The sequence below is a fragment of the Equus caballus genome, chromosome 7 (genome assembly GCF_041296265.1).
Source record: "Equus caballus isolate H_3958 breed thoroughbred chromosome 7, TB-T2T, whole genome shotgun sequence".
Taxonomy (NCBI): Eukaryota; Metazoa; Chordata; class Mammalia; order Perissodactyla; family Equidae; genus Equus; species Equus caballus.
This window is the reverse complement of record NC_091690.1, coordinates 95,652,078-95,677,789: the sequence shown is the minus strand read 5'-3', so window position 1 is coordinate 95,677,789 and position 25,712 is coordinate 95,652,078. Positions and strand designations below refer to the sequence as shown.

Below are 25,712 nucleotides of genomic sequence, written 5' to 3'. Positions count from 1 at the left end.
TGGAAAAATAGACCTGTGAATAGGTATTCCCCCATAAAAAAATGGTTCACTCTTGTGATCTCAAATACAAAAATTCCAAGAAACAGACACCCTGGACAGTGCATGTTATAGAGAGATGACTTTTGCTACAATGTTAAGGAGGGTGTCAGATTGGGAAAGGGAAAGACAGGAGTGGGAATAGAATAAAGGGATAGTGGTTAAGGGAGAGAAAAAAAAAAAGATGTCCACCATCTTGTAGCTGTTTTAGAATCTTAGAAATTGCAAAAGCACCCCAGCAGAGAGTCTACAAATCTGATCCTTCTGGGCCAAATCTAGCTTTTTGCTCCCTCTCTCCCAGTGAATTTACTGGTTAACCCTAATGGTTGAAACTTTCCGCCATATACGTTGGGAGCATGGAAGCTCTTTTCACTTGATCATCTCCTTTCTTTATTTGACCTTCACGGAGCTGCAGACAGAGGAGGAGTCTTACAGGGAACGTAAACCATGCCTTGATTCTCAGGAAAATGAGAATGGTACCCTGAAGTACTTAGAGTTTCACTTTCCAGAAATGGGTCTTAGGAAGTTTCTACCTGCTACATCTGTCATTTAGGGCAGGAATTTGTAACTCTTGCACAAGATTGGCCTGGAACTATTCCAACTGAAGTAACCTACAGCTAAAATTAATGGTCCTATTATTTTGCATTACAGAAAAAAGGGAAAGTTAAAATTTTCTTCCATGCCATTGGAAGACATGGAAGACATTGGAAGACAAGCTGTAGCTTGTCTTCCAATGAGCACGGAGGACAGCAAAGTAATCAGCTAATGAATATCAATGGAAAACTTACACACAGCTGGCCAGGTTTTGTTCATCAGCTTGTTTCTTCCCCAGAAATTTGTGGTGGTGACTTTGCATCACAGGAATTTAATATAGATATCTAGTCTACTAGCTAAAATAGTCCTGATGTGTCTGAGGAATTAAATAAGCTTTCCTGCTATTCTGCAAAGAAAACCCCCACTTTCAGGTCCTCTTCACCTGAGTGAGTTTTAGAGCACGAGACTGCACTCTGGTTGGACAGTTGGAGAGAGGATATCCGAGTTGTCACGCAGCTGTGGCTTTCCCTCTTCTCAGTCTCGCCGTTTGCCTGTCTCCCTAACTAATTGCATTCTAGCCACTCTGCTGGTTTCAGTTTGTTGGATGCAACAAGCTTTCTACCTTGTGGCATTTAAATGTAATTTTCCTTTATTCTTGACCATCTTTTCCCCAATTTGCATGGGTCCTTTCAGTGCCTATCCTAACCATCACTTCCTAAGGAAGAATCTCCTAACTTCATCTCGGTTTAGGTCTCTGCAAGACATCCTCTCATGGCACCTTGTCATTTTCCTTCATAAGCATGGTCATCAAGCGTATAATTGGCTGTTAAATGTCTATGTCACTAAGTAGAGTGTAAGGTCTACGTCTTCCTGGTTCACCACTGTATGCCTAGCACCCAGAATGAACGGACGCATACGTGAAGGAATGAAGGAATGAATGATTAACTGCAAACTGTGCTGACTCCTAGATGAGGATAGTCACTACTCTCTGCCTCAAGTCCAGCCTAAACACACACACACACACAGTCTCTCTGCTACTGCCTGCTAACTCATTTAATGTCTAAGGGGAATTAGTGGAAGTTAGAATGTGAAAGCCCAGCGTCTTCCTGGAGTCTGAGGAAGAAATCAAAGGGCATTAAGGACAGAAGCAGCTTTGAGGAGTGAGCAGACAGGCCACATAGTTCCTTGGGAGTCCGAGAATAAGGACATGTCTGCATCTGTGTTTTCTAAAGCCCTGCCTTGTCTACTTGCCCTGGACAACAGGGCAAGCTGGTCAGCTTTATTTAGCTTGGACTGTGTTCTCGCTTTTCTCTCCCTGCAGCACCGTGGCTGCCAGCATCAATGCCTTAGCAACAGTGACCTTCGAGGATTTTGTCAAGAGTTGTTTTCCCCATCTCTCCGACAAGCTGAGCACCTGGATCAGTAAAGGCTTATGTAGGTACAGCTGGTGGATCTGCTCTTCCACGTCATGAAATGTACATGGGGTACATGTCAAAATCCTGCACATGCTATTCAGGACACTCCTACAGGCACAAATGCACACTGAGATACACGAGGAACCTCACATGTAGATTCTTGTACTTCCACGAGTACCGGGAAAGAATGGCCAGGTAGCTTACCTTTCACCAACCTTATTTTCCACGCTCCTCTGTGCTCACCCTAAACTCTAGATCCGCCAGATCTCTTGATTTTGCTCTGTACTGATCATTTTAGTCCCTCTACATGGGAAGATGTTCTGCTCACCATGACCAGTCACTTTGTCTAAGAAAACCAACCTCTTTTCTAAAGAATCCTTTATTACCAAACTCCTAGTAATCTCAACTCAAAGAATAATTATTCCTTGCTTAATTTTATAATTGCGAATTATGTTTATAATCACTGTGGCACTTATCATATTGAGTTATAGTGTTACAAAGTTTGCTTCTTTATAAGTTTAAACAAATTATATGCTTATTTACCTATTATAGAAAATGTAGGTAATTTTGGAAAATATATGTACTTTTTAAATAAAATTATATTTAATTTTGTTCTTGGTTATTTTTTTCCTAGCATATTTTAGTGAGCGTTTTCCTGTGTCATGTATGTATTCTTTGAAAACATGGTTTTTGAGTGATTGTTTAATACTCTATAAAATAGCTTATTTTCTTATTTTTGTTATTGTTACTTTTTGAATTATTTTTTCATTTTTTCGTGATATTGTCATGAAACTCATGTACATGAATCTTTAACTGCATCTGTAATTTTTTTTTCTTGAGTACAAACTTCCAAAAGAGAATTACCTGATCAAATAATACAAACTCATTGACAATTCTTAAGAAAAATAGTTCCGACAAGGTCCAAGGACATCATGTATGGCAGCAGCGAGTGGTGACATAGTTCTCTGTGCTCTTGATATTAGTATTTTTAAAAGCTGGCCAAATTCATGGGCAAAATAACATCACGTTTTTGCTTTAATTTACATTTTTTGATTTATAGGGAATTTGAACATTTTTCAGATGATAAGTAGCCATTTGTATTTCTTTGTGAAGAATCTATTTGGGCTGTTTGTTGATGAGATATTAGAAATTTTATTTGTAAAATCTCTTCATATCTAAAAGAAATGTGGTCTTTGCATTTTGCAGAACATCTCCCAGATCTTTTTAAAATACATTTTGATGTGTAGAAATTATAATATTATATGTGATCATGCATATTATAATTTCTTTAACTATTTCATCCATTTCTTTATGCTTACAAATTTCTTCCCATTCAAAACCCATTTATATATTTCCCTATAGATTTTAAGTAATTTTATATTTCATGTTTAATATTCAATATCTTTAAATTACTTGATTTATGATTTATGATGAGGATCTAAATTGTTCTTTGTCTTATGTAGCTAATTTTCTCAGCATCATTAATTAATCCAATATTCTTCAGTGGTTTTTACTATTTTTAATCATAATAATATACAATATAAAATTCTTTCATCCATAAGAATATATTTCATAATATATACTTATTTTCATTCAATTAAATTTAAAATTTATCAATTGCAGGACTAATACTAGCTTGTCTTATGTTATAGTTTTGTTGTGTTTTATTTCAAATATCTGGTAGAGCTACTTTGTCACGTTTTTTTAAGTTTAAAATTTTAAAATTTTCTACTGTTACTTTTCTTTTTTTATGAAAAAAATGTTTTAGTTCTTCATGCTTATTTATTCTTTCAGATGAACTTTAATATAATTTATTGCATGTCACCCAGCTGTACCCCAGCCCAATGGGGTTGCATTAAACCTAAAAATATATTTGGGAAGAAGTGCCATCTGTGTAAGCTTTCCAACTAGTGGTAGCATTTATGTTTCCATTTAATAATATATTTCCTCTCTTAGATATTCATCATGCTCATGGCTTCCTTCTTAAGCTTCCCCCCCTCCCCCCCTTCCTCCTCCTCCCACCCCCCTTCCTTGTTGCCCTCCCCCTCCTTCTCTTCTCCGTCCTCTCCCTCCTCCTTCTTTTCCTTTTACTGATATTATGAATGGGATGCTTTTGCCATATCTTCTAAACTGTTTATCGTCACTGTGGAAAAGCTGTACCTTTTTGTTTGTTTTTATTTTGTAAAGCATGTATTGGGCCATTTATCCAACTCTTGTTGATTCTCAAAATTTTAACTGATTTTCTAGTAAGTGTATTTATTGGCTGCAAATATTGACAGTTTTATCATCTCCTTATTCTTGTGTTCTCCCAGTTTGTGTTGTTTGCTCTCCATATCCTTCACCTTTTCTCTTATATTCATAACTTTGTCCTTTTCCTCTGCAAACTTGAAGAACTTAAGTTTTTTCTCAATGTTACTGTGGTTCTCCACAAAGAAAATGTCTTAAAAATAATGATTTTAATTCTGCTACTGTGTTTTGTTCCTTACATTTTATTATAAAAAAACTAATCATACAGCAAACTTTAAAGACCTTTGCCACAAATTCCCATATTATGCCACCTAGATTCTCCATTAATATTTTCCTAAACTTGCTTTTTCACGTATCCATCCAGCTCGCTATCCATCCATTAATCCTTCAAATATTTGATACATTTAAAAGTAAATTGCAGACATCAATACACTTCCCACTAATTATTTTAGCATATATATTACTAACTAGAATTCAGTAACTGTTTAAAGTTTTTTATGTAAAATTCGCCTACAATAAAATGGACAAACGTTAAGTATACATTTGCTGAGTTTTGACAAATGCATGCACTTGTGTGACCCAACCACTAAAGATATAAAGCTTTACCATCACCCTGGGAAGTCCTCCCTTGCTCATTCCAGTCAATCCCTGCTCCCACTCCCCTCAAGGGGCAAGTGCTGTTTTGATATTTTCCTCCGTAGATTAGTTGTACCTTTTCTAAAATTTCATATAAATGGAATCACACAGTATGCGCTCTTTTTTGTAAGACTCCTTTCACTCCGCATAATGTTTTTTGAGATTTATCCATGTTGTTTTGTGCATCAGTAGTTTGTCCTTCTTATTCCTGAGTGGTATGAAATTGTGTGGGTGTACCATCTCTTTAAACTTCTACTTCTATGGGTGGACTGGAGCCGTTTTGAGGGTATAATGAATAGAGCCACTAAGAATGCTTGTACAAATCTTTTCGTGAACATGTTTTCACTTCTCTTTGGTAAATATCCAGGAGTGTAAGTGCTTGGTCAACTATCATGATTTTTACAGCCCTTGCAGTCCTTTCTTATCACACCTGGACCCATCTTCACCTAAACTTACTGGTGTTGCACCCTGTCTTGCTGTTTTTCCATCTCATTTGTTTTCTCTTGACCTGTACTTGTGTCTTCACTAAGTCTGTATTTTTGCCTCATATTGAGATTGCCAAACAGTTTCTCAAAATGCTTTCTTTTCTTGTTCCTAAGATAAATTATTTGCAGAAAGCATACTCTCTGTTTGAGCTTTTAGGTTAATATATTCACGCCCTTGTTTGACAACATTTTGCCATAGATCCCATATTTCTTTTTCTTTGTACTTATCCTTGAACAAAGAGAGATCAATGCTGACCACATGTTCATTACCTGGGTATCTGAGTTACCTTGATTCTATTCACCATCTTGCATAATGAGTTAGAGCTAACGGCAGGCAGATGGGCATTACTCCCAGGACAATTCCCAGTTTCCAGCAGATATTATGAATCTGCTGGATCGAGGCAAGAGTTTCTCCTATGCCCATTGTTTGTTGTCTGATCCTCTGAGCTGATGTAGCACTGGGAAAATCCACAGCATTTGCTGCATCTGTGGAGCTCTCTCTCTCCCATATCTACTTTTTTGTCTGTGAGGCCATACACTCTAGGTCTTTATGGAACCCCCAGCAAGTTCCCCACAACTTCCTGCCTTGCAGGTTGCTATTGATTGCAATCTAGTAGCAGTATAAAGATTTGGGGCTGGGGGCCGACTGACTCAATCAATCAATCAGCACAAAAAAAGTAGAACCCCAGGGTTGAAGGATGACTGCCTAGACTTTAATTTGATACGTGCTGGCCCAGCAAGGGGGCCACCCATAGTAGAGAGAAAACATGTCTTTTGTTATTTTCTTCAGGGAGGTGGAGTTGTCCTTATCCATCGAGAATACGGAATCAGGGCAAACGTTGTTTTTTGCAATCTAGTCTATCATCCTTAAAGATAATCAGAACAATTTTAGAATTCTTAAAAGTGTTTATTGATCAGACTTGATTTTCAGTATGTTGTGAGTTTTCTTATTTTTCTGCGTCTTATTGAGAAGTTGAAAATTATGGCATCAAAAGCTGATAGGCTGATTTCAATTTGAGTGAGTTCCTGACAATAAACATCATGAATATCATGTCCTAAACCTGAAATAAAATAATAATAATAATGACAAACACATAGGGCTTGCCAGGCACCAGACACTGTTCTCAGGGATATTTGTTGTATATCAACAAATACATGTATTTGTTGGATAAATTAATTTATTTATGTGTGGTCCCTTCCTAGAATGTGAGATCTTTGGGGCAGGAATTAGGCTCTGACCTTATAGCACTGGCAGCTAGTAAAGTGCCTGACCTGTGGTCAGTACTCAACAACGTTGAATTAATAGTCACACTGGGAACTCAGTGAGATATTTAGCTGAGAGAGAATTTCAAATAGAAAGAACAAAATCATTTTCTCTCCACTTTGCCACTGTCTCTATCTCCAGCCCTTTGTATCTCTCACTCGCTCCCTCTCTTATTTATGTTATAAGTTATAATGGGAATTGAATGTACGTTTAAATGATTTTTAAACAAAGGTCTTTTACAAATATGGCTTAAAAGAAGGCATCATCTTAAAAAGATGACTAAGTCGCATGTACCGGTTGCCTCAGAGGGAACTTCTGCCTCCAGAGGTGCTTTGGAGCAGTGCCTGGTGGCCCTTACAGCGCTCCAACATAGACATGTCAACAAACAGATCATTGCGTGAGAGACTAAGGGCCCCGGGAAGGAATGAATAAAGCACTAAGGGAAAAGACCAGAAAGTCTTTCCAGACTTGCAGAACCTGTGAGGTAAAGTGTATAGATATTTAGCCATTCTAAAGATGAAATACTATCTGAATCCCAGAGACGTTATTAACTTCTCCTTCAGCTGATTGTTGGTGAGTGGTCGAAATGGGATTCATTCCCACTAACTTAGTCTGGATTAGTCTAAACTAGTGCCTTTTCCAGATTTTCATGTTGCTTCCGCATGATGGTTTTCTTCTTGAATCCTGGAAGAAAAAATCGCTGGAGGCTGGATTCCAGCTCATTCTGCCTGACCTAGGAAAGCATGTGTTTGGGAGAAAAGTCCCCCAAATGCCCTTCCTGGGGCTCGTGCTGGCTGAGTGGGGAGGACAGTTCTTGCTGAGATCCCCTCCCCGAGGGCTTCCTCAGACGGTGCTGGGCAGGGGCGCCGGGAATCCCTGCCAGCCAGCTTGCTCATGGTCACGAGTTTCCCTTCTTGCAGGTCTCTTGTTTGGTGTGCTGTGTACCTCCATGGCCATGGCTGCGTCCCTCATGGGGGGCGTCATACAGGTAATGAAAGAAGGGGAAAAGACACATTGGACTTCATAGCAACTTTTTACCCATTTTCTTTTCTAATGCTTTGCCTATTCCTCCAAGTCCCAAACGCTAAGACTCTCTGATACTGGGTCCAAATTAAACAGACATGTAAAATTTCAACCAAAATTATTTTCAGATGGGGAAACTATTAAAAACTAGTAATAGGACTCAGTGACAAGGTACACTGTAATAAAATTAGACACCCTTTTAAAATCCAGATCTGAGAATTTATGATCCTGAAATAAAAGTGGTAATGATAATTATAATAGTAAAAAAACAGTAATTAACATTAGTAGAACACTTAGTGTGTTCCAGGTGCAGTCCCAAATATTTTGCCTCATTGAATCTTCATCGCTTCTCTAAGAGGTAGTGTGACTAATGCACTGATTTTACGGACGAAGGAACTAAGAAGTAAGGAGGTGAAGTAAGTGCCCCCAGACCACGTGGTTAAAGAGTGGTGGGGCTGGGATATGAACCCACCTCTATCTGTTGTCCAGGCTGAACGGCCTCCTGTATGTCCAACTTCCGGTGCCATTAGATGTCAGCGCTAGAAGGAGCCTTAAAGAGAATGTTTCAGTCTCTTCATTTTGTAGATGATTACAGAAAAGAGTGGCAGTATCCTGCTCAGGTTCTCACAGCTAGTTAGTGGCTGAGCCAGGTTTGTGACCCATCTCCTGAGTCACCTCCCCCCTCCACAAATGGCCCCCACTCCCAAAGCAGCATGAGAGAAGCAAGTTTTCTGATTCTACTTCAACCCTCTCTATCCCATTTGTATCTTTGCATAATTTGGACACCCTTTATATTTTCTTGGCATGACACAGGTTTTCAATAAATGTCACTTAAATGAAGAAATGAACAAGCGTAAGAGAGTAGTAATCACTGACTTTTAGAGCATTTGTTCTAGTTCCCAGAGCAGTGTCTCTTTCTTGATCCTTCCAATGACTGTTTACATAGGGTCCATTATTTCCAACTTAAGCTTCAGCGAACTATGTCTGGGAGAGTTAAGTGACTAAGTGATAATTCTCTTGCATTCAAATCACCAAATTGTTTTCTTCCAGAGATATTTGCATTTTAAGCCTATTTGCAGTTGAGGTCTAGAGGGGTCCAGAATAGACCAGGACTCCTCCCAGTCTGGGGTGAGACCTGGGCCATGGTGAGGAGGCAGTTATGGCCGATGCTCTCATCTGCTTGTCCTTATGCAAACAGGTATGCTGGGCCCACATTCTTGATTGGTTAAAATGTGTGCCTCCCTGTTCACACAGTACAGGAGATTCTGGTAGGCAGGGAATGAAAACTCTGATCTTGTGTTTCCTGGGAGAGGTATTTGTCTCTAAGATGGCCTCTCAGTTCTCTGAACTTGACAGGTGGCAGGAGGACAACCGTAATTCCCCTATTTAATTTTCTGAAGGGCTCAGCTACATTAAATCGAATGGAACAACATTCACATGCAGGTTTTAGATATGGGGAGATGGAAAGCAGGTTCCCCAGTGTGAGGCTAGAGCCCAGTTAAACGTTGTGTTCACCACGCCAACCCACATTCACGGCGTGTGTTTGCCGGTGGGCCTGGGGGCAGGCAGCCTTCAGCTCCTGAAACAAAGGCTCTTTCAGTGTTTTAGTTTAGGATTTTACAAAGTGGGATCTGGAGACCCTCATCCTGTGAAACGTTCCAAGAGTGAAAATTTCCAAAGGCGTAGGCTTTGGGGAAGTGCTGCCCCCTGCATTCGCCCCTCAGAAATCCACAGCCCCCGTGAGCACAGTGAAGGCTCTGGGAAGACCCACAGTAAAGACACCTGTTTCACTGTAAATACGTGACCATAGACCCGCCTGTTCAGGGTGGGGTGGGAGGAGAATGGGGCGGGGGACAGAGAATAGCTGCACAGAGCTCCCGTTGCCTGTTGCCCAGTGATTTGCAGAGCTCCCTTGGGGAGAGGCCCTTCTCTCCAGGCGGCTCTCTAATGACTATCAGCTAGTCCTACTAAGGGCTGTAATGACTTTCAGGCACGTCTGTATCTCAGCTTAAGAAGGTGCTTTCCGAATCTCAAAACAGTCCAACAATCAAATGGCATGCCTCTAGGTAATAACAATGATTATAACGTAATAATAATAGTAGATAACCCTTTGGGGGGCACTTGTCATGTCCTCCAGAGTGCTCAGGCACTGTTCTGAGCTTTCTCTTGGATTGCACACTGAATACTCATAAGGCCCACAGGAAGCTGGGATTGTGATCCTCACTTGACACGTGAGAAAGCTAAGCCTCAGTCAGGCACCTCCAACCCCCAAACACAGGTCATCAGCCGTGGCCGTGTCCTTGCAGGAGGAGCTGAGATGAGATTTGGCCGTGGAGGAGAAGGCTGCTGGGTGAGCTTTGAGTATTCCTCCCACTGAGCATGCTTAACGACGACAACAGAAAGAAAGAGAAAATGAAGATTCATTTTGTACACTACAGATATACATATTTTTTAAATCGAGAAACTCTTGGATTTTTCTTTCTCTCTATCAAATGAAGACCTTTATTTCTGGAGGCATATTGGCTAATGACTTTGCAAGAAACTGTAAATTTTCTTCCCCCAAAGGGGAAGATAAACAACTCTCCTGACTTATTGACTCCCCCGTATAATTGTTAGTAAATTAGCTTCCAAATCCAGCAACGATGGCAGCTAGGAATTCATGCTATCAATCAGCAGAGGGAATGTCAAGAATATTAGATTAGCATCGACATTGGAGAGAAGTATCACTTTTAGTCCTGTCTGCCACTGTCTTGTCAAAAGACTATTTGTGGCATTGACGTCTCTAAAAGTTAACCTGGAAATCAATCATAACAATGCTTTGCAGCTCATCTTTCTGGAAAAAAGAACTTACTTTAGAGCTTGGAGAGGACTTGAAGGCCCCTTGGTCCTATTTCTTAATTTTTCGTAGAGAAAGAAGACTCTGAAGTAGAATGAATCTGCGTTAATAACAGAAGATTCTCCAGATCACAGTTATGGAGGCAAAGCCAAAATCAGAATCCAGATATTACAACTATTGATGATGGAATTTTTCAAGAACAGTTTTTCCTTAAACAAAAAATGCAGGCCATTATGATGGGTTTGGTCTGTGCTTTTGACTCGTTGTTTTTTTTAAGATGGTCTTTAGGAGACAAAATGTGGGTTTTAGATCCAAAAAAAACTAGTTTAAATATTTTGAATCTCTCATCTGCCACTTTCTAAATGGAATTATGCCTTTAGTATGTTTCTGTCACTCCAATTTTCTTGTCTATAAAATCTGCTTAGTGATACCTACTAAACAGGGTAATGGTGAGGAGTAAATGAGGTCATTTACTTTGGGTTCCTGGGAAGTTCATCTTGATTACCTGGCACATAGGTGGTGCCCAACAGACATGAGATATATAAGATCTCAGATGTATAAGATCTGGAATAATCTAAACCCCTTGATCGAAGAGCCGTCCAGTTGCATTGATAGCACTAGATATGGCTGCATTGCAGAGTAGCTTTATGTGTGTGTGAGTGTGTGTGCAAGGACGTGTGCACATGCTTACTTGCATGCATGTCAGTGCATGTGTATGCTCCAGACTCTTGGAAGGCCATGGCACAAGGCTCTAGGTTGATAGGCTATTAGTTTAATGAAAGCTGCTTGCCAACTCGCTGGGCTCACTAACAGGTAAGTTGGATTTGGTTGATATAGTTTTCCCTCAAGCTGGAACTCATTGATTTGTTTATGTACCAAATAAATATATCTATAATTTATGTCTCATATCTTACACAGCTTATCAGCTGTTCTTAGTTTGAGCAATTCTATCATTTTGATAATAATTGTTACCCTACTCCTGTCATCCCACCCAGAACACCTCAACAATGTTGAAGCATTAAGTTGGGACAAGGTGGGGAGGCCATTGGATGCTCCATATCCCGTTTTTACGGCTCTATCTTCTTTGGAAATTGAGGGAGTTTGACAAAGGCATTTCCATATCTCTCTCACACACACATACACAAATGCATGTTTCTATGTACAGGTGTTTTTATTATTTTACAAAATGCCTATAATGGAGCCCAGAAAGGAGAAATGATTTCCAGAAGCCATATAATGAGTGACACAGTCAGGACTAGGACTGAATTTTATCTCAGGTCCAAGGGAGAGCTGGTCCCAGGTGGGCCGGGGGATCAGGGGAGTGGAGGTGTTTATCTGATCTGCTGTGCCCCACAGGCTGCCCTCAGCATCCACGGCATGTGCGGGGGGCCCATGCTGGGCCTGTTCTCTCTGGGCATCCTGTTCCCTTTCGTGAACTGGAAGGTAAGAGTCTTTCTCTTCTCTCACGACTCCCAGTTAAGACTGGGCCCCAGGTGTTTCCTCTCTCCTTTCACTCCTTCTGTTAACAAGGCCATTTGTCCTTATTAACAGAAAAACTGTAGCTTCTTTCCACAACAGAGCACGAGCCCTCCTCTCTCTGACTTCAGGGAAGGCTTTTTCGAAGCAGAAAGCAAGGAAAGTAAGAGGTGATCAAGAAACACTGTGTGTCAGGGCATCAAAGCTGACTCTTTGGGGTTTAAACTCTCTTCTCCAAATTAAAGGCCCACAAAGTGAAATTTAAAATAGATTTGAGTTCAGAAATAGTTTAATTTAAAACACAATTGTGAAAACTTAAAGAAATTGTAAATTTCATTTTTTTCTCTATTTAGTTATGTAAAATCATAACTACGTTAATGAACTAATTTAGGAAAGGGAGAGCAGACAAGCTTGGTGTCTTCTGACATATGAATCTTCTTGGTTTTGTTGGCTGACAAGCTAATCACATATCTTTAAGTAAATGTTGGTTGCATGACTGTGTGGTAAGTATAAATAAAAATGAACATTTATTTGGAAAAATAATATACTAGTTTTTAAAATATTTAAGCTATGATACTTTTCTCAATCTAGCAAAATTGCCAGTTTTTCACTTATTGCCATCCATACACTTACATGCATATATTTTTAGAAAATCTTTAGACTCCAGAAAACCTGACTCTGTGCATATTTTTTTAATATGCTATAGGCAGTCACATGGTACACCTAATTAGATCTCTGTGGCTCCCTGACCCTTATTGACCTCTATTCTAGATCAATCTTGTGGGGCTAGGTGAAGAGAGGGGATAAACAGGGGCATCTGGGGACGTGTAGTACTTCCTCTGCTACTAGGAGACACTTTGTTTTAATGACCTTTTCTGATATTGAGGTTGACAAGGACACTTATGTCCTTGGGGAAATAATATGAGGGAAAGTAACATCATAGCCACAAAATACTAACAACTAGCTACATAGCATCATAGTACATTCTAAACATCAATTTTTTGTCTATGTTAGTGGATTATGGTCCTTCTATTTAGTCAGGAAAACCACCTTGTTCTACATTAGTTTTTGAATTTTTTTTCTTATTTCCTGTTTCTTAAGCCCAGGAATACAAGGTGTAAGCAAAGAAAAGATAGGTGAAATTATTGCTTTTGGTATGGCTTGCAAGCTGAAAACAGTTTTGACATTTTTAAACTGTTGGAAAAAAAAATCACAAGAAGAATATTTCATAACACATGAATATTATGTGAAATTCGCATTTCACTGCCCATAACGTTTTACTGGAACACAGCCACTTCTTTGTTTGTGTATTGTCTATGGCTGTTTCTGTGCTACAATGGCAGACTCGAGTAGTTGTGACAGACACTGTACGGCCCACAAAGCCTAGCATATTTATGAGCTGGCTGTTTATAATAGAAGTTTTTGGACCCCTGGTCTAGACCGTGGCACACATATTCAAATCCCATGCATTGCTTTAGTTTCCCCAAACAGTAACGAACCAAACATTGTGCTGCTGTTATTGAGGAAGTTTTTTTCTGAATAAATAGAGAAAACAACAAGCTGTTTTTCTCACAGAGAAGGCTCAGCTACCTAGCAGAGGCTGAGGAGCATCCAGATTTCCTATTCCTGTGGTCCTGGTCTCTGCTACGCTGTTCTGTCTCCATTAGAGGAGAAATGACTCATTGACTCTTCACTGTTTGTCAAGAAATATAACCCTTAAATGACAGGAGTAGTAGATACACTGGATAGTATTTAGACTCAAACAAAAACCCCAAGCTTGGGAGTCAGAAGAGTAAACGTTTACGTTTAATGGCTTAGAACGGCTGTCGATGAAAAGTGACCACATTGTCTCCATTATTTGAGGACTACCCGAACTTCTGAAATTCTCCTACTGGGAGTTGAGATTTCAACAGTTTTTAAGTGATAAGAGAAAAAAGTCAAAAGGAGAGAGAAAAATTTTCTCCCAGAAATCTAAATATAATGACCACTATAAAGCCCTCCCGTGTCTTCATTTAAGAAACACGTTAGTCCTAAGTAAAGCTGAGTGTGGGAGTGGGAAGGGAGGCGGTCTGAGTGGGCTGCTTCGAGTGTGGCCCAGATTTGGGGTGGAAAGTCAGAGGCTCTGAGGCACAGGACTCCTCATCTCATTATTCCTTCAACGGTTTGGTCAAATCTCTAATTAACTCTCCTTTCTCTTCGTCAAGGGTGCACTAGGAGGGCTGATATCAGGAATCACCTTATCATTTTGGGTGGCCATTGGGGCCTTCATTTACCCTGCACCAGCCTCCAAGACGTGGCCCTTGCCTTTATCAACAGACCAGTGTGTCTCATTGAACGAGACGGAACCGATGTCTCCTCCAGCGCTAACCAGCAGGTATGCTGACCTTAAAGACGGTGCGAAGTCCCAGGGAGAGGGGAACCGGGTGAGAGGAAGTGCGTTCTGCAGCAATAAGCTGGCGAGACTTATCTTGCTCTCCTATGAGAATCGCTCTGGGCCGTGCCAAGCATAGAAGAGAGCCCCCAGGGCCCAGCTTTCTGCAGCTGTCCATGCCTCTACATTCCTGTGGACAGGAGGGAACGTGGCAGAGGGTAATTGGCGGTATGAGCACAAAACAGAAAAAATAGTGGAGGATCTGAAAATAGGTGGATGGGCATGAGGAACAGTGTCCTCAAAAAAAATAAAGGATCTGAGTAGAAGAGGTTTATGAACAACGAAATGAGGAGAAAAACTGGACATATTGAGTTAGAAGCGTGCTGTGAACTTACAGCTTCTAAATCAAACTATCCAGGCTTTAACGAAGGGTTTTCCTTTCTATTTCTGGCTGGGATAAGTAATTTAAGATACCAAAATACAGGAGATGATATGGTGTGGGGAGAAGACCACGGCCTTTGAAATCAGAAGCACTGGGTTTGGATTTCGCTTTTCCCATTTATACACTCTGTATCTTTACCCCAGTTACTAACTTGTCATTTCTTGAATTCTCTGAGTCCATGACTGAAAAATGAAGGTGATAGTGTATACTTCAGTGGGTGTTTGAGGGGATTAAACGCGTAGACATATATAGCCAGTAGCTCTGTACCTGGCTTTAATAAATGCGCATTCTCTAATTGTGTGTAGGGACAAATCTAAGAAATGTAGGATTTGTGGAAAAGTATCTCAATTTTGGGCAGCACTTTTCTGATTCTCATCAACACTTTCATGTTCTTGGCCCATTTCCTCTGGGTCCTATGTTCTTAAAATTACCAGATAACTTGACAAATTGCAATTCCGAAGATCTCTCCAGGCCTGGCACAACCTCTCCTCTCCACTGCCATTGTCATCCTTGACCTTCTTGGTCTCATCATTACCAGCTGCAGGACAGGAGGCTACCTTCCTTGCACTATCAGGTTCCCTCCTTCCTCCCGTTTCTTCGCTTCTAATCCATCCTGTTCAAGCGGCCACTACGTTCATGCACCTTTCTGAACTCATGACAGCTGCGCTGAGATGTCTTCAGCGCTCCATGTGCCTACAGAAGGAAGGACACACTCTCTCCTGGAATGAAGTGTCTTCCAAGCCTTGAGACTACCCTGTTTCCAGTGTTACTGCCCTGCCTTCCCCTTCTTCTCATTTTGATTCTATCAGTTTTGCCTTAGGCACATCCCACTCTTTCCTACTTTTGGGTCTTTCATCAAGCAACAGTCACTTTTGCATAAAATGCCCACAAGATGACGCCGCTGTCTCCTAAGGCAGCCTGGACGTGGTCTTCACCCCGTGTACTATGTTGTTCTTTGCTCTGCCCTCCTCCACTTTTGTCCCGCTTTTGCATTAGACAATAAACTCCTTGAGGTCACGTAATGTGTTTCATTCATTAAATGAGGAAAAATTGCATGAAGGAAACAGTCAATACATTCAAGTTTCTTCCATTCTCTTTTCCTCCCTAGAAAGCAGGACTCATCTTTACCCCCCATCTCATAGCCCATCTTTGCAAGCAGAAAGGACCTCTCATTACTAGGATGTCACGCAGTCCTGAAATAGTGACTCTGAGCCCAGGGCAGAGGTGCTTGAGTGTAGCGGGTACAGTTAGCTTAAGAAAGGGAACCTCTAGCACAGTTTCGTTTGCATTCCCACATAGCATTAAATAAGAGGGGATGTTTTCAAATGGCAGGTAAGTCATCTTCCCAGGACATCTATTTAAAAAGTAAAATCAAAGCACTCACATTGATAGGAGGTTGCTGGCCCTGAGAGAATGTAATCATCTGTGTCACATCTTTTGCCACCTGCCTATTGTAAGTGGGCAGTTTTCCCTATGATGTAAAGTTAAGCAAACTTGTTTGCTAAGTATCAGCAGTGTCTTTATAGGACATTACTGACATTGCAACAAAAGCATCACTCCACTAAGAAAGGAGATAAACTCTAACGGCTCTCCCAGGAGATCTGCGTGTAGACTCCATTTGCATCACTCCAGATTCAAACAGTTTGAAGCTGCCCAGAAACTGAAGAGTTATCAGTGCCTCCTTTTCTTAAAGAGACAATCAGAGCACTCCTTTGCTAGTTAGCTCCTTGACTTTGCATGGCAGGTGGAGAACCTACTGTGGGCTGCACTGGGCGGCGGAGTAGGTAGAACACGGCATAGGGCTGTGGTCCCGAATAGGTGGTCCTTTCTATATAGTGTATGAGCACTCCACTATCTTCCTTCCATTTGCCTCTGAGTTTCATTTAGTTTAGAGTCATTCCCTTCCAGAAGTCTTACGGACAAACACTATCAACTTATTTATAGTTCTCAGGCCCACCATGTTGTTTCTTCCTCCCTGCCCATTTTTATTCTGTCCTCTTTTTAGGATGCTAAATCAGGGTCCTGACTGTCTTCTTTACTTAACTACTAACTGTTCTTCAAGAATGAGCTGAGGTACCATCTCCCACATCTGCCTGGGTTTGGTACTCTTTCTGAATGCTCCCAGAATCCCTTGCTCCTGTCCCACTAAGGCATCACCACTCCATTTTATGATTGTTGACTCCACATCTAGACTTTGGTGGCTTACCATCTTTTAATCTGCAGTGTCTATCACAATTTCTGGCACCAAATATGGGCTTAATAACTATCTGAAGAATAAATAACACCAAAGAAATGGAAGCCATGGTCCTCACTGCAATCGTACTTCAGTAGCAATGTTTGTATTTCAGTGATGAAGAGGATTGAGTGGACTACAAAGCACAACCAGTCTACAGTTGAGTGTTTAAAAAATAGTCAAATAGCAAAAGTTAAACTTTAAGTTTTTGAGAGATGCCAGGACATAAAATGAGCCCTCAGCAGTCTTTAAGTCACTGTGGATCACAACTTCAGAACTCTCAAAACTGGTGACATGTGCTGTTGTCGTTCACAGACCTGCAATCGCTGAGACCTGGTATTCGCTCTCCTACCTCTACTACAGTGCAGTGGGCTGCCTGGGATGCATTGCTGCTGGAATCATCATCAGCTTCCTAACAGGTTGCTCACGTGGATTCCTCTCTTTGGGGCCAAGGAAGACATGGGCTAGTCCCATGTATTGCTGGAGTAGGGGGCTGTCTTACGGGTGTGATTTTGGGTCCACCACAAAAAGCTCTTCTTCCCAGAGAGAGATATCTACTCTCTCTGAATTGTTATGCAAAAGCATCCCCCTGATTATTCTATGTATGATTAATAATATATATGAGACACATTTTTAAATATACCCCATATATTATGAGAAAAAGAGATATTTTGACACATGGTCCCCAGAGGCCTGAGTATGAAAAATCCTTTGTGCCATAACCATCAGTAAGGAAGTTTAAATATCAGGAGTGGTTTTTTCCCCCTTCATCTCAGTAAGAGAGTGGAGTTTTCCCCATAACCACCTTGCTCTCTCAGAGGCTAACCTTTATGAACCTAATGGATCAGCCGAGGAGAGTCTTACGCTTCCTCTTGCAAATGTTGTCCTTTGGAGGCCAAACCTCCAGGGTCATGGAGCTCTCTACAGTGAGCACCTTCACTGTCAGCCATTTTTGGTACCGCTGTTTACTATCTGTACTTTGAGTCATAGTCCCTCTGTTGGTTCAATGTCCTTTTTATGCCAAAGCCCATGAGGGGTTGGTGGGGGAGGATGGGGTAGAACAGACCCACTGTAATCTTGCAACTTTGCCTCCTTGGAGCATATATTTTAGCTGAATAAAATATTAAGATATTCCACTTTTCCACTACCATTACATACCCATAAGCCCCATCGGCAATGGGAAGTCAAGATTTCTACTCATATAATCTGGATGGCAACATTTCTGGTGACTGGAAATGCTATGTGTAAGCTCCCATGCCCTAGTACTCTGGGCATGACATCACCAGCTATTCACGTAAATTTAAGCCAATCTTGAGTGTGAAAAGGTATAGAACGAATTTTGTAACCCCAGCCACTCATTTAGTTACAACTTCCCAAGTAATTTTCTTTATATAAATGGATTCAGATGAAGGGTTGTCTGTACATTGTGTTTAGAGTCTGCCCCAACAACTGTGGGGGCTTCCTTGATGCTGGTGGGATACACCTGTGCTTATCAGTCAAGTGGCCCGTCACCTTTAGAAGACAGCCAAAGTTTTAGCCACCTGGTTCCAAAGTAGGAAATCCTAAAATTTAGTAATTTCTAAATTACTAAATCCTGTGGCTTGTCAGTCTAGATATTTTCCAGATGCATGTCAGAATTGACATGTTCTTGTGTTGATTGCACATATTGAAAATTTTTTGCCATCTTGAGCATGAATAACTGTCCTGGTGTTAATCCCTACATTTTCTTTTTCTACAAATGTAGAAAAAGTCATAGTGAAATATCCTTAAGACAAAAAGGGAGCACTTTGTCAGAGTCTAATTGTGCCACTCCACCAAATCTTTGGAAAGAGTATTGATCCTTGCCTCTGGAGACTCTTGCCTCCATGGCACCTATCTTCCGAATGAGGCCCTAGTGCTAACTTGACACGTTTTGGTCTGGTCACTTTGAAAATGTCTTAAAAATGTCTAAATGTTTGTAGGAGAGGGTCAACAGGGAAGACCAGAGACGTTTTGTGGGCCTGCTCATCTTGTGTCCTATTTTATCTCGGTCTTGCTATTTGTCTTGCTTGATCTTAATGGGTGATGATTTCAATTCTGCCTCTTCTGGATAATTTAGCAATTCAAAGATATGCTATTTAGGTTACTCATACATATTGATAAATATAGTTACATCTCTGTTAATCAACACCTTCAAATAGTTTATATTATGAGTCATTCTCTGCATCAGCTGCTGGAAGTTGATTTGACCCAAGATATGCTTTAAAGTCTTCGTTTCTACTGGTAAAACTCTACGGGGCAGCTAAAAGTTATTTCCTTTCATTCCTTTAACCATGTGAAATGAAAATACCATTTCCCAAATCAAGAACTAATACCCTTGTTGGTTTATGCAGTGGCCAGAGCATCACACTACGAGGCCACTGTGCGTAGACCCATGCTGTCCTGTTTTCCCACGTGCAGCAGTTTGACTCATCTGAATCTTGCCATTTGTTTACCTCATCTATCATAGGGCTGCAGGTCTCAGATATAATTCATTAGTTATCAATTCATTAACTTTACCTCTTAGGTCAGGGTCAGCAAACTAAAGCCAAATCTGGCCCGCTACTTGTTTTTATAAATAAAGTTTTAAAGAAATATAGTCACGCCCATTCATTTACTATTGCCCATGGCTGATTTCACTCTGCAAAGGTAGAGTTGAGTAGTTGCAACAAAGACCCTCTGGCCAGCAAAGCGTAAAATATTTACTGTCCATATGTACACATGATTCCTGGCAATCTGATACAATCTAGAAAATTTCTCTGAGAGGATCAAAGATCTAACACAGAGGTCAGCAAACTTTTTACGTCCAGAGCTAGACAGCAAATAATAGCTTAGGCTTTGCTGGCCAGAGACTCTTGTTCCACAGCAGGATTGAAGGGCTGGACATTGAACAGGTGTGTCTTAATGATTGGGAAGGAGGGGTCAGGAGAGTCTGGAGGAGCTGCAGGGAACATGAGGGATTGCCTGTTCGGGATGCTGGACTGGAAGGAAGAAGAAACGGTACAAATAATCTTCCTAATTTTACCAATATTGACTCTGATGACCTCTAATATACCTCATTCAGTTGAAAACTGAGAGCTTTCCTGAAAAAAGAAATTATGTAATTCCTGCTATTCCCTCTGTTGGCCTACAAAGGGGACTAGTAGAGCTTTCCATAATCAATATTTAAAAATAAATATGTTCTCTCTATCTGTTGAACTCTATAGCTGTGAGCTTGACTGCCCTGACAGTTTGTGGATGTTTAGAAATCAACTGCCCTCCACCCAGTGAGCAGTTACGCATTTCTGTCTGTTAACCAGTCAGTCTTGTTTTCCCCCTTATGTTAAGAAGTGACTTACTTCTCCAGCTGACAATGCTGAAATCCTTAAGGGAAGTCCTGGAAGCACGGAACCACCTAATCTATCTGTCCTTTTGCTTATAGGTCACCAAAGCGGCCAGGATATCCAACCACTGCTAATTAGACCGGTTTGCAATCTATTTTGTTTTTGGTCTAAGAAATACAAAACTCTGTGCTGGTGTGGAGTTCAGCATGACACTGGGACAGAGCAGGTGAGCCGATGTGTGAGCTTCTGAAAAATATGCCCTGGCCCAAAAGAATTCTCTTCTTGCCCATTTAAACCATCTGCAAGGGTGGGTGCAGGGAGGGAAGGCAGTGAGTGCGAGAACCTGAAAGAACATGGGTGTCAACTTCATGACCTCAGCTAATGAGCTTCGAAGCAAGTAACTATGCTAACAGGTAAATGTGCCTTTGGGCTGAATTGTTGGCATTGTAAGTCATCAATTTCCAAAGTTCCCTTTAGGCCCTGTGAGTGTGAATTCTAGGAAACATATAAAAATGAATACTAGACAAGGAAAGAAATAGGGGCCCTGTCTAGAATAAGGTGAGAAGTGTGTGCTTAGAGTCAGGCAGCCTTGGGTTCAATCCCCAGGCCATGTCTTACCTTCCTTGGGTAATTTATTTGACCTCTCTGAACTTCAGCTTTCATCCGAGAACTAGGGGGAGACCATACAGAGTGACCTGGAAGCAAGCTTCTCTACCTCTGTGGGGAGCAAATAGAAAGTAAGATTTATTGGGGCAACTTCTTAGGTAGAGGAGCAGCAGGTGCACATAAGCCCCAGCTCTCCTTATCCCCCTGAGGACTGTGAGTGGGCCAGGAGGGGCTAGCGATGCTGTTCAAGGACTGGTAAGGTCACATCAGCCAGAGACCTCTGGGAACAGCCTGTAGTCAGACCAAAGTGGACTTACTAACTTGGCACAGTGCAGGCGGGGGCGGGGGCACTCCAGAGGAGCCAGGGAATGTTACCAGTGACAAGAGGGAAGATGGATACAAATTTTGTAAGCTTTGGGTTGTCACTGAAGGACTGAGAGGGGCCTAAGGGCAGTCGGAATGAAGACAAAGCTGTCTGGGAAGCACTGGTATGAGAGCGAAAATCCCTCACTTATTGTGGCTTTGACAACCGTGGGACCTCAGGAGAAGCAATGTTTCCATTAGGTTTGCAGCTGGTCTTATCCATGTCTGTCCTCTCAGCCTGATTAAGGGCAGGAATGTAAGACTGTTTTTTCTTTTTTAGTTAGGGCTTATTGTCATTCTTTCAGCCTCAGATATTTCACTCTCTAGTAGGGGGCTCCTCACCCATGTCACATCACCTAAGTTGTCGGATGCTTGTCTACCCGCCCCCCCCCCCCCCCCCAATGCCAGAATAACATGTCTATGAAGTAAAGCTGAGTTTAATCCTTGTTGCAGTAAGGAGAGTGCCATCTTGATGGGCTCAGAATGGGAAGGTGGCTGGTTGGGCAGCATATTATTTGGATAAATGGATTTTGAAACAGTTCTAGAAGGAAAGAATCAAGTTATTTACTGGTTCTCAGACTTATCTTCCTGGGCAAGAATTTCCTGGAAGAAATGATAAATCCTATTGATGCAGGCAGCTTCTGTCCCCAAGGCTGAGGTGAGAGTGGGAGGGAACACTTAGTATGTTACTCTTGGGCTCGTTTGCCAAAGAATAACGCAGAGCAGCCTCCAGGGGAGTCTGAGTACAGGTACCCCTGTTCCGATCAAGAGGTCTTGCTGTTTACAGGACAAAAGGCGCCACCACCATCTGAAGCACAGGTTAACCTGTCCTTAGGAAGAAACACTACTACCTCACAGGGTGGCTGTAGAAATGAGAGAGACATACACTTCACACAACACAAGATATATTGTAAATGTTCACTAAATTTTTCTTTCTGTTTTTATTATCATTACAAATAATACCTATATGGATTGAGTCATCAAAGTTATCAATTAGGAAGTACCTTAGGTCAGAGCTATTTGTACTGATTTCACTCTGTATATCATTTTTTTCCAAGGAGGAAGCCTAAGCAAGATCCCCTCAGTTTGATTTGGAATACGTCAAGACTATCTCACTAATAAGTGTCTTTCCATTTTCCTCAGGAAAACCTTGAGAACGGCAATACCTGGAAACAAGGGGACGAATCGGTCTTACAGAATGGACTTAAGCAAGAAAGCCTGGTCCATCTTCCAGGCTATGATCCCAAGGACAAAAGCTACACCAACATGGCGTTAGAGAAGATTACCCATTTCTAAGGCAACACACGCACACAAGCGCACACATACACACACACACACACACATATACGCAGTCCACATGCTTCTTGCCTTTTGGTTAGTAGACTTGTGTAGTTGCCACTGCTAGAAGACAGAGATGTCTAATGTCTATTTATATGTATTTATGAGTACAAATAAAGTGACTGTTCCCCAGGCTGTTTTTTGGAAGACCTCAACTTTCACGTGAGAAAAAACAGCCAAGCCTTAGGTACCCTAGCAACTTCCTTCATGAATGGATTAAAACTGGATTTCATCACAGTCCAAGGAATCAGTTTTTTTGTTTTGTGTCATATTAAACTTCAGGGTGTTTTTGTTTGTTTTTTTTGAAGGTTTTTAACCATCAAATACCTTGGAAGTTACAGGCAGAAGGTGGGAGAAGATATGCACATTAAATGCTTCTCTGTTACTGCTGATAAAATGAGGGAATTAGGCCCACTCATGCACCATACTTCACACACATGTAGACACTTTTCACATCCCCCATCCTCAGCTTCAGTTGGAACACTTAACTGCTATTAACACCACCCCCTCCCCACACGCACATACTTTTAGGTCCTTGCTACTACTACAGCTGTCCTGACCAAGCCTGAAAAGAATTTTGCTTAGCACAGGAGGAGAGACTGGTGTGTCTCAGTTAGTGGGAGCGATTACAACTAGATACGCTGCTCCCTCAGTGCTCTTAGTGTGGTATTTCTTCTTCCTTTCTATCACCTTACGATGGAAGATTGGCCTGTGCTCAAGAAGAAGTCTGGAGTCTTTCTCCAGGGCTGACTAAAGGAGAAACGGATGTCCTAGAGGAGGCTAAGATAGCTTTGTGTTAAAGCACCTTGCAAATAGCTTACCAGCCCACAGGAGATTTCACTAGCCATAGGGTCTTCTTTGGTGCAACATACTGCGTCCCCAGGATTTCTCCTCTGCTCTCTCGGCTCATGCCTGCCAGCTCAATATGTTCCATCAGGCTGAGGTGACGGAAGTAAATATCTTAATAGTTGAACTTTAGAAAATAATTTTTAAAGCTCTGGAGTAAGGTGGGACTACAGATCAAAAGGTGAGTTAACCAATGGAAAAGCAGTGAAAGCTTTTTGGAAGAAGCAAAGAAATGAAATCCGTACAAGGTAAAAAAGGAGCAGTGCCACAGGGGCTAGATCAGAGGAATGATAGTGGGGAACAGACCAATGTCTGGTGTTAGGTATGTTAGGGCAGGTGTCGGATAGTTATTCTGGTGGCCGGGAAGATCAAGAGGCCTAGAAACAGTATGTCAACAGAGTAAGAAGAAATGTCCGAATAGGCATGCATGATGAGTCCCCAAAGCTATGTTGTTTAAATGTGACCCAGGAGGAGAAAACCTTAAAAGAAACATGAGATATGGAAAAAATTGTGGAATCGGTACTTATCATTAGAGAGAGAAGATAGAAGGAGTGGAAAAATCAATAGAGGAATTGAAAACAAAAGGAGTTTCTAAGCCCCAGCTCAAGGCATGCCTTCTTGCCCTCCAGTCTCAAATAGGAGAGGAGGACAGAGGAAGAGGACGAGAGAACTGGCTATGGTTTATGAGAGAGATGAGAAAAAATACATTTGGAAAAAGGAAGAAAGAAGTAAAAAGGGGTATGTTTGGAAAAAAATCAGAAAACGAAAAGGAACAGAATTTCTAGAAACATTTTTGAGGTCCAGCAAGGTAATGAAGCTGTCGATCTAAGACTCTGCGTTTTGAGGGTGCAATTATTTTCCAAATGATTTAGTAGTTAGGACACTCCTATGAATTAGAACCTAAAAAATTATCAGGTGAATGTTGAAATTTGGGCCAAATCTCACTGGCTTAGTTAATCTCTTATGATAGGGAAGGAACAGAACAACAAGCCTAAGAATGTGTTAGAGTAACAGAAGCCATAACGTATAAATATATTTCATATTTTTACATATATTTTAATATACATGTTCTATTTATTTATGATGTGGAATGCATTTCAAGATTTTGAACTTTCATTTGGAATTGCACAAAAACAAAATGTACCAGATAGTTTTTCATTTTGCTCAGATTCTCTTGCAAATTTTACTTACAAATTATCCTACAGATATTTCATTAGGTCAGCACTTTCCTGAAAGTTTTTTAGGATCCTCTTTCCTTTCTAGTCACTAATTCTCTTGCCTGAAGTGTTATCAAAGCATAAAACGACTTGCAACAGGAGGAGACTATTATTATTATAAAAATGCTCTGTCTTCTTTCACGTAATGGAACCTATGGCATTATGAGGTAGCATTTCAAGAGCTTTTGGAGGTCAATATAAGGATTTCACCCAACCCCCTTCTTCATAATTGAACATGCGAAAATCTAAGGCTTCGGGTACAGAGCACATGGGAATCCACGTTTGCCGGGTAGCGAAGCAGAGGGGAACTACGAAGTGCAGAGTCAACAGAGTCGCCGGGTAGTCATAGTCCCAGCGCACCTCTTGCATCCTCACTCCTCCCTTGGAATGGCAGCTGAGTTTTGTCAAAGCTGTTGGTGCAACATAAGTTCTGTCCAGGGCCAAGTTCAATCCAAGCCATGGAAATGGGTTAAACTTGTGTCTGTTTTTGCATGGAATGAGCAGGAATATTCTCAATAAATGGGGCTATGAATGATGAGCTTCTAGGAAGGCCTTAAATGTGCCAAACTTGATGCCAGTCTCTCTATCTTTTGAACACAATCACAAATATTGAAAAAAATGGAGCAGAATGATCTTGATGTGTCTTTCACTCATTCTGAATGAATTCATTTTATTCTTTTGAGGAAGATTAGCCCTGAGCTGACATCTGTTGCCAATCCTCCTCTTTTTGCTGAGGAAGGCTGGCCCTGAGCTCACATCTGCGCCCTTCTTCCTCTGCTTTATGTGTGGGATGCCTACCACAGCATGGCTTGCCAAGCAGTGCCATGCTTGCACCCGGGATCTGAACCAGGGAACCCCGGGCCACCAAAGCAGAACATGTGAACCCAACCGCTGTGCCACCAGGCCGGCCCCCTGAATGGATTCATTTTGATGACTGACATTCTCTTTGTCACTGTTTGGAGCAAGAAGTATAGCTCCTTGACTGAGGTGAGAGATTGGAGTC

The 25,712-nt window shown here is 41.3% G+C and overlaps 1 protein-coding gene across 2 annotated transcripts in view; it reads left to right on the top strand.

The window, feature by feature from the left end:
• SLC5A12 (solute carrier family 5 member 12) overlaps positions 1-22,883 on the top strand; it is a 47,576-nt gene extending 24,693 nt beyond the window's left edge. For both annotated transcript variants that reach the window (XM_001504990.5, XM_070273464.1), the window contains 7 exons: positions 1,892-2,004; positions 7,538-7,605; positions 11,833-11,919; positions 14,157-14,326; positions 17,314-17,417; positions 20,438-20,565; positions 22,452-22,883. In XM_001504990.5, the coding sequence (XP_001505040.2) occupies positions 1,892-2,004; positions 7,538-7,605; positions 11,833-11,919; positions 14,157-14,326; positions 17,314-17,417; positions 20,438-20,565; positions 22,452-22,604 (823 nt within the window). In that variant the 3' untranslated portion in view covers positions 22,605-22,883. The remainder of the gene's footprint in view (positions 1-1,891; positions 2,005-7,537; positions 7,606-11,832; positions 11,920-14,156; positions 14,327-17,313; positions 17,418-20,437; positions 20,566-22,451) is intronic.
• Positions 22,884-25,712: the final 2,829 nt, after the last annotated feature.